General features: G+C 45.2%; 1 protein-coding gene across 2 annotated transcripts; it reads right to left on the reverse strand.

The window, feature by feature from the left end:
* Nucleotides 1-750: 750 nt before the first annotated feature.
* LOC103266281 (peptidoglycan recognition protein 3) lies at nucleotides 751-14,306 on the reverse strand. Of its 2 annotated transcripts, none has more exons than XM_008063896.1 (7): nucleotides 14,208-14,306; nucleotides 9,422-9,623; nucleotides 6,919-7,037; nucleotides 6,101-6,253; nucleotides 4,613-4,811; nucleotides 1,693-1,811; nucleotides 751-1,021 (listed from the first exon to the last, which is right to left on the reverse strand). In XM_008063896.1, exons 1-7 carry the CDS (start codon nucleotides 14,254-14,256, stop codon nucleotides 843-845), a joined length of 1,020 nt encoding a protein of 339 aa, XP_008062087.1. In that variant the 5' UTR covers nucleotides 14,257-14,306; the 3' UTR covers nucleotides 751-842. The 2 variants fall into 2 exon arrangements, with proteins under 2 accessions (XP_008062087.1, XP_008062088.1); XM_008063897.1 differs by lacking the exon at nucleotides 14,208-14,306 and adding an exon at nucleotides 10,560-10,653 and having other exon boundaries at nucleotides 843-1,021.
* Nucleotides 14,307-17,602: the final 3,296 nt, after the last annotated feature.

Consider the following 17,602-nt stretch of genomic DNA (forward strand, 5'->3'; position numbering starts at 1 on the left):
GAGATGAGGTCTCACCAAGTTGCCCAGGCAGGTCTCGAACCCGCGGGTTCAGGCAATCCACTCACCTCAGCCTCCCAAAGTCACAGGTAATTTACTTTTAAATAAACGTTACTTTCTTTGCCTTTTTGTGCTGTAAATCTTTATGTTACTCAGATCTCTGGTTACGGGTGCTGTGCCCCGTCTGGATCCTTCAAACCTAACAAGCAGGGACTTGGATTTACTCATTCATTTACTCGTCCATTTATTTAACAAGCGTCTGTGGCTTCTGTTCCAGATGTTTCTGAAGCACTGAGGACACAGATGCATAAACCACAGTTCCTCCTCTGGAAAAACCCAAACCCAGTGTAGAGGATAGACACATCTAGAAACAATTACAACCCTTAATTAAGGGCTACATCCACATATGTACAAGTCTACGTGTGAGCAGAGGGGAAGGGTAGACACATTGACCTGGGTCATGGGTGAAGAATGGGGGCTGTCAGATGGACAGCAGGGAAAGGCTTGCCAGGCAGAGGAGCACATACAGAGAAAGAGAAAAATATAACTGGGACCAGCTCATTGTACCACCTCCTGGCCAAGGAGGTGGATGCCCAGGGAAGAGGAAGATGAAGAGAGAGGAAGGCGCTGAACTCAGATTCAAAGGGCTATGAATGCCCATTTCCATTGTTTAGGGGCCATGGAAAGATGTTAGCAAGAGAGCATATGATTATCCTAACCTGAGAGAGGAAGGACAGGATGGACTGGCAAGGCAGGGGGACACAAGGTATTGAGCCAGGGTGGATAGAAGGAAAGGAAAAGCCGACAGAGAAGGGAGAGCAGTCTCAGGAGAAGTCAGGGCCTCATCAGTGCTTGAAATGAGGCCACGTGCTTATGATTTCATACAACGCCTTCCCAGGGGACAGGATGTTGACCACATCACTGTGGCCCAGCAGCAGATAATTGGGAGTCAGGTACCCCTCGACCACAGCACACTGGATCAGGTCCTGGGCTGCCTCCAGCGCTGCAGCATTTGGAGGTCTTTCTGCAAAAACACATTTTCCCCATCAATCATTCAGGTCTCAAGGTTTTTTTATTAAGAAAGGGACCAGCACCTAGATTCTAGTCTCCCTCTTCCCCTACCCCACCCCATTCCACCATCACCATAACCAACAAATTTACATCAATTGTGGCAATCAAGCACAAAAATAAAACAAGGTCATTGTGTTCCCTGATTCCTCCATACCAAAGTTTCATCCAGAAAGTTGAAAACTGCTCTGGAAGAGAACTGCGGCAGAGCACACCCCTTCTGAGCAAGTAGAAAGCAGATACAGCACCAGTGGATGGTCCACTGGTTTTCCATAACAGGCATTGATGCTCACCGACATTGTTGCCATGGTTACCAAGAAAAAGGATGGATTTGTCCATTAAGCTATAAAGGCACCAACATTTGCAAAAGATTTTTTTTCTTCTTACTCCTTGCTTGCCTTGTATATAAAATAAGACAGAACTGGGCATGAGAGTGGTTAGATTTGCAGTTAAGTGCTCTGTCTGAAAGGGGATTCTGGTGGCATCCTGTACAGAGAATCCATTTTAAAGCTAAAATGTGCCAGTCCCACTGCCAGTCACCACTATGGAGGTCTTTCCCTCCATGCTTCCCAGATATGCCACATGACACTTTACCCAGAACGCCTCTGCCCCATGTTCATCCCTTACCTACAAAGTAGCCCATGAAGGCAATTCCGAGGGCAATATCATTGAATCCGTAGGTGTGGGAGCCTTGGCTATGCCAGCCAACACCTTCATACACACCACCATCCTGGCCCACCAGGAAGCTAGGATTGAGCAAAGGAAAATGAAGAAGGTCACTCCGAGAAGCAGAATTTGCTTCATTCACTCCTTCAATCATTCATTCTTTCACCCATCTGGCAGATATTGACTGATGTCTCTTATGTACCAATGTGCACAGAGGCAAAAACCCCAAAAAACACCATAATCCACTGCAGCATGACCTTTGTTCCCATCACTCCACTGAACCTGACTCCTCCAAGGTGACGGGTGGCCTCCTTGATACTAATTACAATGCACATTTATTTTACTTCTGGACTACATTGACTGTGTTGACCACTGTCTTCTTGCCATGTTCTCTTCCCTGGGCTTCTGCAATCCACACCCTCCTGACTCTCCTTTGCTGCTCCTTCAGGCCCCTTTGCCGTCCCCTCTTCCTTTCCTCAAGTGTGGTGTTCCTCCAGATTCTGGTCTAGCCCCTCCTCTCACTCGACATATCCACCCTGGACCATCAGCCATTCCACAGCTTCAATTACTATCTATAACAATCAACATGTCCAAACAAGCCCTTCTTCTTCTGTGATTTATCTAGCTAGAAAATGAGCATCACCCTGAATGCCTCCCTCTCTCTCTCTTAGCCACTCCAATCATTAATTATGGCATGTCTGTGGTCTCCTACATGGCTTTTCAATTCCTCCACTTTTCTCTATGCCAATGGCCCTGTTCCAAGTCACTGGATTACTTCAATAACTCCCTGCAGAGTTTTGCCTCCTTCTAATCCATTATTAGAGTAGTACCCAGAGTGATTTTTCTAAAATGCAAATTCTATCATTACAGGGCATGATTTCCAAATAGTCTCTAGTTGCCTTTCAGAGTTGGTCTCTGGGGGTCAATTACGAAGCCCTCTACGATGTGGCTCCCATAGGCCTCTCCAGCCTTAGCTCTCACCACTGCTCTCTGAAATCTATTTTTAGGTTTGAGTTAAACTTCTTTCAGTTCCTCAGTGACAAGTGAGGACCTAGGGCCCTGGCAAATACTGTTTCCCTTCACCAGAATACTCCTCCTCCCCCTCTGCCTGACTGATCTCCATTCCCTATCTGTGTCCCAAAGTGATGCCCCTCCCTCTGAAAGCCCTTCCCTGATACCAATCACTCCTCCAAAACCATGATTAAAGGCTCATCCTATGTGTATCCTGTTTTGTTCCATCAGAACAAACACTTTGAAATGCAATTACTTATTTACTCTTTCCCTTTCTCTCTTATCTATCTGTGAAAGTTGTCAGAATCAACATGGAGCCCCTATGTCAAACCCTAACAAAAACAAATAAAAAGCTGGGAGGCTGGGAAGGGAGACCCTGAGGCACAAATGCCTTTGATGAAAGCTAACACAGAGACTCTGAAGGGCTTTTATGCACATACACTTGTAACAAGAACTTTTGTCAAGGGCTTTCTAAACCTCAGCTTGCCACAGGAGTTGCAAGGACAGTTGACCAATGCACAAGAACACTTGCCTGATACCCTGTCTTCACTCATGAACTAGCGTCAACTCCTGCCTCCTGCTCTAAGTCCCTGAATCAATGTTTTATTTGGTTCCAAAAGAAAAAAAAATGTGTGTACTTCTACCCTTTGCCTGTAACAGCTTCCCCTTGCTTCAACCTCTTGGGATATTGCTGTGGTCCCCATAGCCTGCATATCCTGGATTTGCAAAATCCCTGTGCACTCTCAAGTAAACTCATTACCTTTGGAGAATATCCCTATTATTTTAGGTTGACATATCTTGCCTAGCACCAGGCATATAGTGGATATCCAATAAATATTGACCAAGAGTTAGAAAATCAGAAGGATACTTTAACAGGTTCTAAAAAGTCAAGGAACAGGGACCAAGTCTTTGAAAGACTGCACAAAAGAGGAAAACAAGCATTCCCTCAGCCTCTGACATTTTCCATTTGGAATTTCCAAATTTATATCTATTCCTAATTATCTATGTTAGATAATGAGAGCAAAACTACGGACACTCCTTCAAAGTGCAGCCAACTGTTTTCTCCTTTTTGCAAAGGCTGCTTTTAAAACAAGGATTAAAAGGAGAGACAGTTGGCCCAGAACAACACACTTGCAAAAGCACATCCACCTGAGACTTTGTAAGATTGGTTGTGATTAAGACACAGAAGAATAATTGAGATGTATTGCACGTTAGCTCTAAGTCCCTTTTGTGAAACTTCCAAGGCATTTTCCAAGTAACTTCTGCTACTCCATTCGTTTAATATGTTCCTTTATTATAGATCTGACATCAAAGGTACAAAAAGAGACTATTTCAATCTCACTCCCTGTTTTCAAACAGATAAAGTATTACTGTCTCTACTGTAGAAATGAGACAAGAGAGGCCTAGAGAGGTTAAAAGTTCCTACATCTATAACATGAGGTAAATAATTGTAGAGGAAGAGTGGTATTCTAACATGAGAGAGAGCAAGTTTGGAGTTGGGCCAGACTGAGATGGGGATGAGAGGGACCTCTGTCTCTGACTGGTTAGTTAGAAGGGATTGCAGAAAACAGATACAACCCTTTGACAGCCTTCCCTGAGGGTATCAGTCTTGCTTTATCACTAGGCTTCTAATGTCTTCTTTTCAGAGTCTTCTCAACCACTTGCGGAGAATACGCCCAAGAGGGGTGACTAATCCTCCACTATGCCCTGAATAATACTCAGTCCAGAATCTTGCAAAAATAAAATATGATGCCTTATATAAAGTACCTGGCACAAAGGAAGGGTTCAGTAAAAATCATTTCCCTCCCCCTACCCTTTCTTTCTACAACCCCGAAGAAAAAGATGATCATATTTCCCCGATCCCACTTACTGATATCCAATGTCACAAAAGTCCTGTGTGTCCATGTGATAGGACTGCAAGTTTCGGACGAGAGTCTGGCAGTCCGTAGATATATTGCAGGTTGTTCCAGCGGTGTGAATGATGATGACGTATTTGGCTGGAAGGTTCATTTTAGGGCAATGTGTCTCTCTGGCTTCCCAAGCAGATCGTGTGATGATGTTGGGGCAAACTGAGGCGAGGTGAAAAACCAAGAAAATGGGAATAAGTCTTTGCCCCCTTGGGAGCAATTTCTCAACTCCAGGCTGGATTACTCCTCAGTCTCTTTCTAGCCTTAAGCACCCTTGGGCACATCCTAGCATCCACTTGGCTGTAAGATTCTGGAAAAGTCTAGATGAGGACAGTCTAGGTAAGTGGTTGGAACCAAGGGGCAGGAGCAGAAATCCCCAGGTTTGATAGCCATAGAAATCAGAGTATAAGCAGAAAGGGGAGGACTGTTGGTCATCAAGGGCATGGTCAATGTCTTCCAATGACAAAGTATACCTACATGTTTACATATGCATTACAAATATATGCAGGTGTGTGTACTTATGTAACAGGATCAACAAGCAGAAGTCAGTCGACTCTCTGAACTGATTGCATGTACTTTGAAATAGTTTGAAACCTAAAAAGAGCTCTACTAATATGAAGGAATTATCATTTTTGAAGATGGTATCTATCCAAAAGGAAGAAAAATGTTATTCAGAGATTTATAATTTTAAACAATTAATTTTTTTTAAATATCAATGAGTCCAAGGAAAGGCCAACTCTAGCAGAGAGGGTTAGACTACTGAAAGTGCTTATTAATTTTACCGGTTTTAAATTGCTGCTTTTTCACTCCAAAACAAGGCATTATTTTTACTATTCATCTTCTTGAAATATCCACTCTGACATCAGCATAATCTTTGAACAAGTTAAAAAAAAAAACTCTAGCCAGGGTGCAAGTTGGCTGGCTTTTGCATTTAGAAAAGTATGTGTGTTTACATGTGTCTATGTGCCCTCACACAGTCTACACAAATATGTATATATGTTTACCTACACTCCATTCCTACCATTCCTTTCTCTCCACAGCCTCATCCCATCTAAATAACACACCTCTTACTTGTTCATTTGTTCATTTTCTGTCTTTCCTCACTGAAGCATAAGCTTCCTGGAGGTGGAGACTTTCATCTGTTTTGTTCACAGTCATATATTCATTACTGAGAAGAGTGTTTGCTTTTCAGTAAATATTTGTTAATTGGGTGAAAAGCGATGTACATACATATTTTTTCAAAAGAATGAGTCAATGGCTATATCGTTCTAGTGTGATGGAGAGGAGACCAGAAAAAATGCCCTCTCAAAATTTTCCAGATCTCAAAGGTATCATAAGCATGAGATGTCCTTGGTCCAAGACTCCAGTGAGAGCCCGATAGGGGAAAAAGCACTCCCAAATGTGGTTGGGTGGTGATGAGGATGAGGGTGACGTGGAATGGAAGCTCTTACCTTTCCTGGGCATTGCTGAATGTTGAGAGTCCAAGCACGTTTCTTCTTTCAGGAGAAGTGGCTGAATATACCTGGGTGACAGGTGACCCTTCTGGATGGCATAAGAGATCAGGCTCTCTGCAGCTGATAAGGCAGCAGGGCTGGGTCTGCTACCTTAAAGGGGATGACATGGAACACAGAACAATCAGTAAGAAACTCCAGGTGGACTAGACCCCTTGAGGGTGGATATAATATGACAACTTAAGCCTGAATAACTGGTGAATGAGAAGAAAAGAAACTGGTCCCGTATCCAGGACAGAGGGCCTAAGAACCAAGAAGCTGCCTATACAGGCTAGAAGCCTGCAAATTATGTCTCTCAGACTTCCTTGTCTGCTGACTTCGGTTCAGTTTCTACCAGTGGAAGACACTGGAAGAAGAGACAAGCCATGCTTTTCTGACTTGGCAGTAATAGCAGTTACTCCGGAAGTAACTGTGAGCTCAAGCAATTTCACAGGCTTCAGCAATATCACAGAAGTGCAGACCAGCAAAGAGGAAGAGGACACAAAGTATCCAAGGGAGAAAAGAAGTTCAAGAGAAGGGCAGACATCAGAGAAGATAAATGTGCCTGAAAAGACAAAAGTGTTGAAATCAGGGATTGGAGGTAAAGTGTAGATGACTTTCTGGTAAAGGGTCAGCAGGGAGTGATCCTTACCTATCTTTTTTTTTTTTTTTTGAGTTGGAGTCTCACTCTTGTCACCCAGGCTGTAGTGGCACACTCACAGCCACCGCAGCCTCGACCTGCTGGGCTTAGGTGATCTTTCCACCTCAGCCTCCCTTACCTATCTTGCTGCCAAAGAAGGCGATGCCCAGGGAGATGCTGTTGTAGCCCTGGGCGTGCAAGCCTTGGATGCTCCAGCCAACACCTTCATACACCTTGCCATCATCCCCAACCAGGAAGCTGTCAAGCAAAGAAATAGGGGTTTATTTTTATTTTTATTTTATTTTTATTATTATTTTTTTTTTTTGAGTTGGAGTCTCACTCTGTCACGAAACAGGGGTTTAATTGCAAATCCTCACAACAGAAAACCTCTCAGTGATCCTCAAAACAAAAAAAAAAAAAGTAGTTTTAGAGGTTCATAAAAAAATATTGTGTTTCAATAACAACAATGGGGGCAGAATAATCAATTTTAGGCCTTCAAGAGATGTGGGAAAAATACTTTAGTTTTCACTGTGACGTAGCTTGCATGTGTTTTCCAGAGGCTCTTTTTAAATATACTCATTTGGTTAAAAGTAAAATCCCAATGTGTGACTCTCAAGGACATGGGGACATTAAACAATGTTCAAGTGCTTGAGAATTAATTCAACATGTTTTTAAGTTACAGGACCAAGCACTTGAACATTCTTTAAAATGATTACCCAACATTCAGGAATTCCTTTGTATTGACTTTTTCTTCAGTTTATCCTTAGGAATTCCCTTAAGTTTGTCTTTATCACATAAATTTGTCTAGAATGTTGCTTTTGTACAGTTTTTGTTTTTGTTTTTGTTTTGAGTTGGAGTCTCACTCTGTTGCCCACACTGGAGTACAATGACACGCTCATGGCCACTCCAGTATCAACCTGCTGGGCTCTAGTGAAACTTCTGCCTCAGCCTTCCAAGTAGCTGAAACTACAGGCATGCCTTATCACACCCGGCTAATTTTTTATTTATTGTGGAGACAAGGTCTCGCCAAGTTGCCCAGGCTGGCCTCGAACCCATGGGCTCAGGCAATCCACTTACCTCGGCCTCCCAAAGTGCGGGGATTGCAGGCTGAGCCACCGAGTCCAGTTCTGTACAGTTTATTTTTTAAATCAAATGTGTGTGTGTGTGTGTGTGTGTGTGTATTATTTTAGTCTACCCCTTTTTTTCTGCCTCTTTATAATTTCTCACCCTCCACTTTCCAATCAGAGTCTGTAGACTTGATGTTTTTACAACTCTTGCCATATTCCGCTTTTAATAGACCGTAGGTTTCTACAGTAAACTGAACACAGAAAGAACCCTGCCTTACAGCCAAGCAAAGACCCTGAATGAATCTAGCTGGCTTTCCATGCTGCACTGGCATCAGCCTAAGGAGCAGGTGTGGAGCCCAAGGATGTCCACCACCTTCCTGGCTTTGCTGCCAGTACTTTCAACAGGTTCCTCAATCACTCCTACCTCTGCCTTTGGTTAATCCAGCATGAACAGTCCTACATGGCTGTAATCATCTGCACTATAAAGATTGGAGCCTGTTGTCACTGCAGAAACCTGACTTAGAGGTGTAGTGGCTGAAATAACTTGGAAGTGCCATGATGGAAGCAGGCAACAAAGCAGTGACAGCAGGTGGAGGTGCTAGTGGCAGGGACAGCAAGGGGCTTATATCTGATACAGCATCCCCAGCGGGTAGGCAGGGAGACGCAGTCATCCTAGGAGCCCTGGGGACCACAGCCAAGGCTGCTGACTGCTCTTACTTATGTTTAAACAAGAAATAAGAAGACATAGATTATCTTTTCCAAAATAGATCATTCAAAACCATTTATATCATCTCAGAATTCCATGGGGAAAGCCCCATTCCCATTCTAATTCTCTCTCTCTCCTTCTGTATATATCTTCTCACTCTTCAGGCTGGGCGAGAAAAGGCTCTTGGCCTCCACTGATAATCCCATGAGTAGACACTCAGTGTGCAGTGCAAGGATGGTTTGTGCCTCATACTTGTTTTAACACAGGGCTCTCCTCCCACCATTCCCAATGCCCGCTCTTCCCTGTGGGATTCTGGCCTCCTCATTAGAAAAGCCCTCCAAGGTCATTAGTGGAAAACAGTTCCCAGAGTACAAGCCTGCTCTGTGTGGGAAGAGGCTCAAGGGCTGCAGGAACAGGCAGTCTTGACACAATTCTGAGTGCTCACTTTCTGGCTGTGTGACTTTGAGCAAATCTGTCCATTCTCCCTAGACCATGGTGTTTTCACCTGTGAAATAAGCATGGTAATATTTCCCCTACCCATTCCTCAGAGTAGCAGGGAGGGCCTAGTTGGGTGACATCTGTGAACACCTCTGCAAACTGTCATGTTTGGTGAGTTCTAAGGGATGACTGCAATTGTTACACAACCTTCTTTGTTTCCTCACAGGAGCACCCAGTGTTCAAAGTCCACTTAAATAAATAGCCCAGCATTATCCCCCCCAATGATCCCCAGAGGACCTGGATTTTGTCTGAATTATTTTAAAATATGTTTTACTCATTAGAAAAGTAACATACATGAAGTCCAGAAAATAAGAGAAAATGAGAAGCATACTAGGAGGAGGTAGGCTTCAGGAACCCAGTCTGCCTCTTACTTGTAGGCCACGTCACACAAGCCTGCAGTGTAGACAGAATGAGACTGTAGGTCCCTCAGCATCTGGCTGCAAATGCTCTGCTCCTGGCACTCCATCCCCGTGAGCTGGTCCATGATGACGTAGGCCACAGGCGAAGTCAGCAAAGCGCTGCAGGTGAGTGGTCTTGCCCCCCACTCCTTGCGGGAGACAATGGTGGGTGCACCTGCAGAGGAGACCATAGGATAGCAACTCAGCAGGCCCCACACACCACCTCTCTGCCATGCACACAGGCCACCCATGCCACCCTGACCCCTCATGCCAGGGCTCTGTCCACCCTGCAATGGGAGATGTCTTGAAGGAGCCCTTCACCACAGCTCTCTGCTCCACTCCACAGCCCTGAACAACCACCCAGATATACGTTTCACTCAGCCTAGGGAGTCACACCGCCTTGTTCCCAGACAATCTCTTCCTGCATCTTCCTGGAGGATCAACCTCATCCCCAACTCCTTCCTGTCCTGCTTCATGCTCCTGACTTCAGAAAGCATCCCCAGCAACACCCCACACATAGCTCCAGGGTCCTGAGCTGCCCTCTTTTGAAGCACCTTAGCATCGGCACTGTAGGATGCATTTTCCTCACTGGCATCATCTGCCCCTGGTCTCAACTGTGTTTTTCATCTTGTCCTCCCATCATAACCGTGCTCTCTGGAGGAAGCCCTGTCAGTCTCCTCAAATAGGGGCTCCAGAGTCCACAGGAAGTTCTGTGAACATAGGGTGTACGTCTCTCTCTTCTGGATGAAAACTCACTTGGAGCAAGGTTGTGAGATCCCACACAGGGCTACAAGCTGCCTGGGGGCTCCCTCTTTCTATCCTCATCTTGGGAATCTTTGGGAGTTCACTAAAGGATAGGATGTCTTCACTCTCGCGCTGGAGATGGGGAATAGGGGGTATATCCTTTCTCAGTGGGCTTTCTTTTTTTTCTCTCCCTAGGCTAAGGATCCCATCTTGACCTAATGACTCAGGACCATCCGTGGGAGTAGTTGGCAGACAAAACTATTGGAATTCCACCCCACCCTATTCACTCTCAACCCAGATATAATCAAGTCCTGAGAAACATTTCCAACTAGCTAGGAAACCCCAGCAAATCCCCAAACTGCCTCACCATTGAGACCCTTGTCGATGAGCTGTGAGATGCCTACAAACAGGTCCATAAGCCTCTCGGAGAAGCCTCTAGCTTGGGTTTCATTCCAGGAGAATTGTGGATAGTCCCCTGCAAAGGAGCATCGGGGCTGGTCCTTGGAGTACAGCTGGCCAGCATGCCCTCCCCACAGTCCACAGCCTCTCAGCCTCTCCAGGTCCCCTAAAGTCCTCTAAGAAGCACACAGAGGAGAACCAGAGAGATCTCTGGCCTCAGCCTATATCTTCCTCCCACATCTGCCTCAAAGAGACCTTCATCCTCCCCATCTCCTCTAATACTCCCTCCATTCCAGAAGTACTGCAGTCTCGTCTACTGCCTTATCTGGGCAGTATTGCCTTTCCTGGTTGGCCTGCCAACCTATTAATAGATCCATGGGTACCCATCAGAGTGTCCCATACCAGATGGTTATCATTATTTTGAACTAACACTTACATATGTATGAAGCACCTACTGGGGCCAGGCAAGGTTCTTGAAACCGAAATACACAGATCAGTGTGGCTACTCTAAAAAACTAGACATCTTAGAGAGGTTTTATTGAGGAATAGTAATCACCAGCATGTTCTCATGCCCCGCTGCTGCCGTTTAGGACCAAGGGCAGCAGGAACACTGTCACCAACGCCCTGCACCCCAGTCCCTACTCCACAGGCCAGCACTGTGATTTACAAAACACATTTTAGGACACTATCTGAATTGTGGCTTAAAATAACCCTATGAGATTAGCAAATAAGCTACTCCCTCTATAAAGATAGGAAACTGATGCTCAGAGAGGTTAAGTTACTTGTCTAACACGACACAGATTTTAAGCAGTGGACTTAGATTCCATCCAGACTCTCTGACCCCAGAGCCTTTGTTCATAACCACCAGACTCTGCAGCCTCCTCAGAGTTGTCAGGTGAACCTGGGCAAGTCCCTGCCACAGTGTGACCTGTTTCTCTGTCTAGAAGAAAAAGTCACTGAGGCTCTCCATCACAGCTCTGGGATTCTGCCCTTCAATGTAATCAAGAACAAATACCTAACCAGGACATTGAGGCCAAGGTATGCTGGAGAGACTGCTGAGGATGGGAATTTGCCTCAGTAGGGGAGGGGGCCTGAGCTGGGTTGTGAAGGGGAAGCATGGGGCTGGGGAGGAGGAATGATGAACCTGGAGAGGATGACTTACACAGGAAACCCACAGGACTTTCAGAGTGGAAGAACAGGCATCAGCCAGAGCCAGCACTGACTGAGCAGAACAGGTACAGAGCAGGAACCAGGAGACCAGGGTGATGGCCCAACACAACTCACTGCCTCATTTGTACCTCATTTGCCCATTTATAAAATAAAAGGGACTTCTGGCAAGGTGGCAACAGAACAGGTTAGACTGTGAGAGTCTCCGCAGAAGCAAGTGTCCATAAAGACTCTCTGCATGAGTAGGTGTGTGCCGGTGGGTGAGTGAAAGTCCATGCAAGGGGAGACTCTGGTTCATGCACCTGGGGCTGTCCTCTGGTGGTGACTGCAACCCCCCACCACCCTGAGATTGGAGCCACCAGCCTGCAAGATCGTCTGCTGTTCCTGGGGATCTCCTGAGAAAAGCCTGCCAAATACAGCTAATCCTCATCACCTGGAGCCCGGCCCACACCATCACCTATGACAGCAAAGCGGCTGGAGCTCCGGATCCGTGGAGAGAGAAGATCGGGGAGAGCTGGAGAGGAGCCCCACCACCGGTAAGGAAACACGGACCGGAGCCATTTTCTCTGTCCCAGAACCAGGTAGAGACCAGCATTGCCCTGCCCAGCTCTAGCCAGCTTCCAACTTGAGACCTAGAGGTAATCTCATCAAACTCAAAGAGACAGACGCCTCTCCCCCAGGCTAGATCAGACACAGACACGTCAGATTTGAGTGAGAGACTTGACAGGCAGCAAACCTGGTGAGTCCAGATCTGATCTACCCTTCTCCCACAGTAGTCCCTGGGGCATCTGACCCACACTGAGAGCAACCCTATCAGCCTGCGCTGAGAAAAGAGGGAAGGGGCTGGAGACCAGAGCTGTAAGGAAGTTGGACTTACATGAACAACCTCAGAGTGAGTTTTGTTTCTTTTTTTGTTTGTTTGTCTATTTGTTTTGCTCACTTCGTTTGTTTTTTGCTTTCATTTTTTTCTCTTTCTGTTTTTGATTTTCGTACATGCTTTGTTTCTGTTATGTTATTGCTCTTTTTTTAGACTTCCTGTTTGTGTATAGGTATTTTTGAGGGAGAGTACATCAATAAGGGTTTTTTGTTGTTGTTGGTTTGTGTGTTTATATGATTATCTGCATTTTTTTTTACCTTTTCTGTCCTTGTTTGTGTCTCTTTTCATTTGTGAGTTGGTACACCTGTCTGTTTTCCCTCCTCTTCTTCTCTCTCTCCACCTTCCTCTCCTCCCCCTTCTTCCTTTTTTCATTCTTTTCCTTTTTCTTACTTCATTTTGCTTTCAGGGGTCAAACTCATACTCCCACAGCATGGACAGATTGTCAGGCAGTGGGAAGTGGGTTCCAGGGGGCCCACACACCAGTCAGCAGATATGGAGATCTGCAGATAGTTTCTGAATCACAGCTTCCCCCTCAATTAAATCTCTGCAAAAAGTACAGCCCCCCCCCACTCACAGTCCAGCTCCAGAATTGAACAAAGCCAGGGAAACCACATAAGGAAGAATAGGAGATTGAGCAAACAGAAGTAAAAGCTACCCTCCCCCCATCCCTGAACAACAGAACTAAAGAAGAGGTAAAAAAAACGGGGCAGGGGGGAATCTACACAAATGAAGAAAAAGTAAAGGAAGAATATAGGACTCACACAGACCCCTGGGAGGTCAGCCACTGTGAATACAGACTTCAGAATGCAAACAATTAAGAGCCTCCAGAATGACTGGTCTCAAACCCTTAAATAAAAGGTTGAACTATGTGCTGCCTGATCTGTGAGTTTCTCTCACACTAACTCCAAGTATTCCCATCAAATCATCTGTGATGGCAGAGAGAGAGAGAACTTCATCATATTATTCCTTCAGAACAATGTCTATGCACATAAGACAACATGAAAAAAGTGTCATATGTAAGGATCACCAAACCTACTTCCATTTTAATTAAACAGCATTTATTTATTAAACATTTGCTATGTGTTTAATCCTATGTATTTATAAGAAATCTTTTTAATGTAGAAAGGAGCATTGTTACTCTTGAGGAATTTGCTTTTATTTACAAGTGTAGACCCAAGTGCTGTGCTTAACTATGATTTGTATAATAATGATGGTGATAATGATTAAATCATAGCTACAAATTGCCTAGCACTTATGACTTGAGTATTGTGCTAAATGGCTCATATTTGTTATCTAATTTAATCCTCAAAAACAGCCCTAAGAAATGAGCAATACTATCCCTATTTCATAGAAGCAAAGAAGACTCAGAGAAATTGAATAACTTGTTGAGGATAAGACAAAAGTCAGGCAAGGATTTGAACAGAGATCTGTAAACTCCAGAACAGAGCCCAAATTGCAGAGCTACACTACCCTCTATTAGTGGAAAGCACTGGGTAGGTTTCCACTATCAACTTAAAAACAGTCATCTATTGCTCACTAAAGGTCATTCAAATACAATGAAAGAAAACTTACTCCTGGCTTGGAGACCCAGAGCAGAGAAGACAAGAAGCCATGGCAGCATCCTCACGTGGTCCCAGGACTCCAACAGGAAGTGTGTGAAGGCAGACCTGGAAGAGACACTGACCATTACTAACATGACCATGCTCACTCTGCAAAGAAAGCACCCCCACTCAGACCACATGGGGCCCCATCTGCCTCCCACCATCCTGTGGCCTGAGGGTCAGCACCTGTCTCAGGCTTCTCAGAATCCCCTGCACAAATCAGGTGCTCAATAAATGTGAGAATGCTAATGCTTGTGTCTAGCCACCCCACCCACCTCCTATTATCCCAGGGAACTCTTGGTCCCTCATAGGAGCTTAATGACCAATCTCAAGCCTTCCAAAATAGATATTAACAATTTCTAAAATCCTCAAGTAGCTGCTATGAAAAAACTCTGTGCCGATATTTTCACATTTAGTGCTGCAATTTTATATTTAATCCTTACAAAATTCCTGTAAGACAAGTATTCTGAATCCCACTCTTTTAAATGAGATGTGTCTTTTAACTGTTGCACGTTATGTAAGAAGTTTTTATACTGGTTGCATATTGTTTGAGATGTGTCTGTCAGTGTTACTCGTTGTAAAAGTGTTAGACTGGGTACACGTTGTATGAGATGTGTCTGTCATTTTTGCATGTTATAATAAATGTTTACACTGGATACATGTTGTATGAGATGTGTCTTTGTTTATACTAGGTGCTTATTGCATGAGATGTGTCTGTCACTGTTGTATGTTGTATAGGATGTGTTTATACTGGGTACAAGTTGTATGAGATGTGTCTTTCACTACTACACATTTATAAGAGGTGTTTATACTGGGTGCATGGTGTATGAAATGTGTCTGTCACTGTTGAACCTTGCAGACGGAGTGAAACTCATTTTTATGGATAGAAACACTGAGGCTCATATGGAAGGAACTACAAATAGAGGTGGGCTTGAGCTTCAACCTCTGCACTACTGAGAGTCAGTATATAAAGTCATTCAATCAGTTGCCCATTCTGTAAAGATCCCTGGTAGATGCTCAACTAACCACTTCTTGGGTGATAATAATAATAACAACCGGTACCATTTACATTCTGTGTGCCAGATATGTGCTGAGGACTCTGCAGACGTTTCACTAAGTAGTCGCACAGTGACCTGTGAGACTCACACTCATCATCAGGAAAGTGGGTCTCAGAGAGTATATAAGTCCCTCATCCAAAGTTCCCCAGTAGTAGGGGTGGAATGAGATTCATACCCAGGTCAGTTTGAATCCAGAGCCCATGCCCGAAATTTTACAGTCGGCCTAAATTTCTGATGACGGAGAGTCTCAACATGGACCAAGGAGGTTAAACTATAGGAATATGGTGATTCTTTCCTGCTCCAAGCATCCTTTCTGCTCATTTAGGCAGGAATGAATTGCTTACTCATGCTCAATCAAAATGAAATATCACTCCTTGAGCTGCCAACCAAAACATCAACTTTTCTCCCCAGCTATCCTACTGAGAAACCATAGAGGGAGGTTTTAGATCAAATGAGATAGCGCATTGTCTTCCAGAGCTTTTATGCTACAATCAGTAGTCCCCAGATAGAAAATGTTTAAAACCACAGCTTAAGACTAGAGCATATAGAAGCTTCTTGGTCAGAACAAGCAACCACTTAGCAGATAACACCCAGGATTCCATTCATTCAGGAAAACTGTGCACTAAAGACAAAAAATGAGCTCATTGCAAATAAAGCAGGCACCTAATAAATATGCGGGAAATTTTTCAGTCTCTCTACTCAGCCAAATGAGAGGTAAGGATTAGCTTGCTCAAGACTGTAGACCTGTGAGCTGGCCTACCAGAAAAGGAAGGAGCCGGCCTCCTGCAAAGCAACTGGGAGCCACTATCAGTCCTGGCCAACAGGACACTTAGTCATGGAGCTTCCTCAACTATGAATGTCTACATGACAAATCCTGCTCCAAGCTTGTTACATATACCTAAAGTGTCAAGTCTTGAGCCCAGCCCCTGACCTAGCCAGATGCAAAATTGATAGTGTCAGCTACCTCACCTTGAACTGCAAACAATGAGCTAGTAGGATAGATGAGAGTCAAGGTTTTGCTACCTGGGCTCACATTGCTGTGCATACTGTATACTTAAAGAAATATTAGAGCAGGAGACAAGTGAGACAATAGATAGGAATTCACAGCTTGATGGAAAGGGAAGAAATTGGACAGTGGTAATCCCAGAACCCACAGCTTTGCCAAGACAGTTGCAGGAGTGTAGAACCAAACTCAGAAGAATTCAGAATAGAGAAAGTTTTCTAATCTGGAGGAACAGTCCAAGAGGGGAGATGGGGGAGCTTTCTCCACCATGTATACATTTGAACCTGATACGGTCCAGTCCCTTTGCTGCGAGAGGACTTCTGAAAAAGAAACACATTCACACTCAGAGATACCTGTGTGTCCTGTGCTGTCCCAGCCCAGCAGGTCAGGGTGCAGCGAGTTCACTCCTCATTGGCCAGCAGCTCTTCCCCTTCCAGACTTGGCCTCCAGGCCCCGCCCTCCTTCTCCAGCCAGTGCCTCCTCCTCCTCCGCGCCTTCACGCTCCCTGGCCCTAGAGGGCACTCTCTGCCTGGGAATGGAGTACTTGGGCTCTGGCTTCCCAGGGAGAAGGGGAGAGCCCGAGATCCCCAAGAAAAGATGGAGGAGAAGAAGAAGACAGAGGACTGAGGCTCCAAGCTGGCTCTGTCCACAGCACCAAGAGAAACTCTGGTGAGACCAGACCTAGGCTAGAAGCACCCGGGGACCCGCCCTGTGAATAAGCCCAGATACCTCCTCCCTGGGAAAGAGCATGATTACCCAATACCCCCTAAGTGCCTTCCTCATCTCCAGTAAGCCTAGCAAACTGGGGAAGCCTGGGAACCTGGGGTACTGTGTGCCTGGCACCTGGGAACTTCCTGCCGGTGAAGATCTGTCCAGGACTCTGAAGGCTGTGGATTGAGGTCACCGGGACCCCCGCCCTGCCCGCTTCCATCGGGGCCACCGGCAGAAGCAGGGCGGAGGGAGAGAAGTGGAAAGGCTAATTCCCAGGAGGCAGCTAGCAATGTGTCATCATCAAAACTTATTCTAACCATGTAGCCATAATACCCATTTATCCACTACCTCAACATCAAACAGCTTCTCCTAAACAAACCAAAGCTCTCTGCCTCCTCACCCACTTCTGACAGTGGCCCTCAGTCCTTGGCTCTGTCTCCCAGAATCCCTGTACCTGCCCTGAAGAAGTTTATACATAAGACTTTCCAGCAAGGCTTTGCCAAGTGTACCCAAGTTGCAGCCCCTTGAAGTGGGAATGCTCAGACCCCGAGGTCCTGAAAAGCAACCTGCCCTCTTGCAAGAACACTTGAATAG

Source organism: Carlito syrichta, unplaced genomic scaffold (assembly GCF_000164805.1).
Source record: "Carlito syrichta isolate Samal-C Ts95f unplaced genomic scaffold, Tarsius_syrichta-2.0.1 Scaffold307129, whole genome shotgun sequence".
Classification (NCBI taxonomy): Eukaryota; Metazoa; Chordata; class Mammalia; order Primates; family Tarsiidae; genus Carlito; species Carlito syrichta.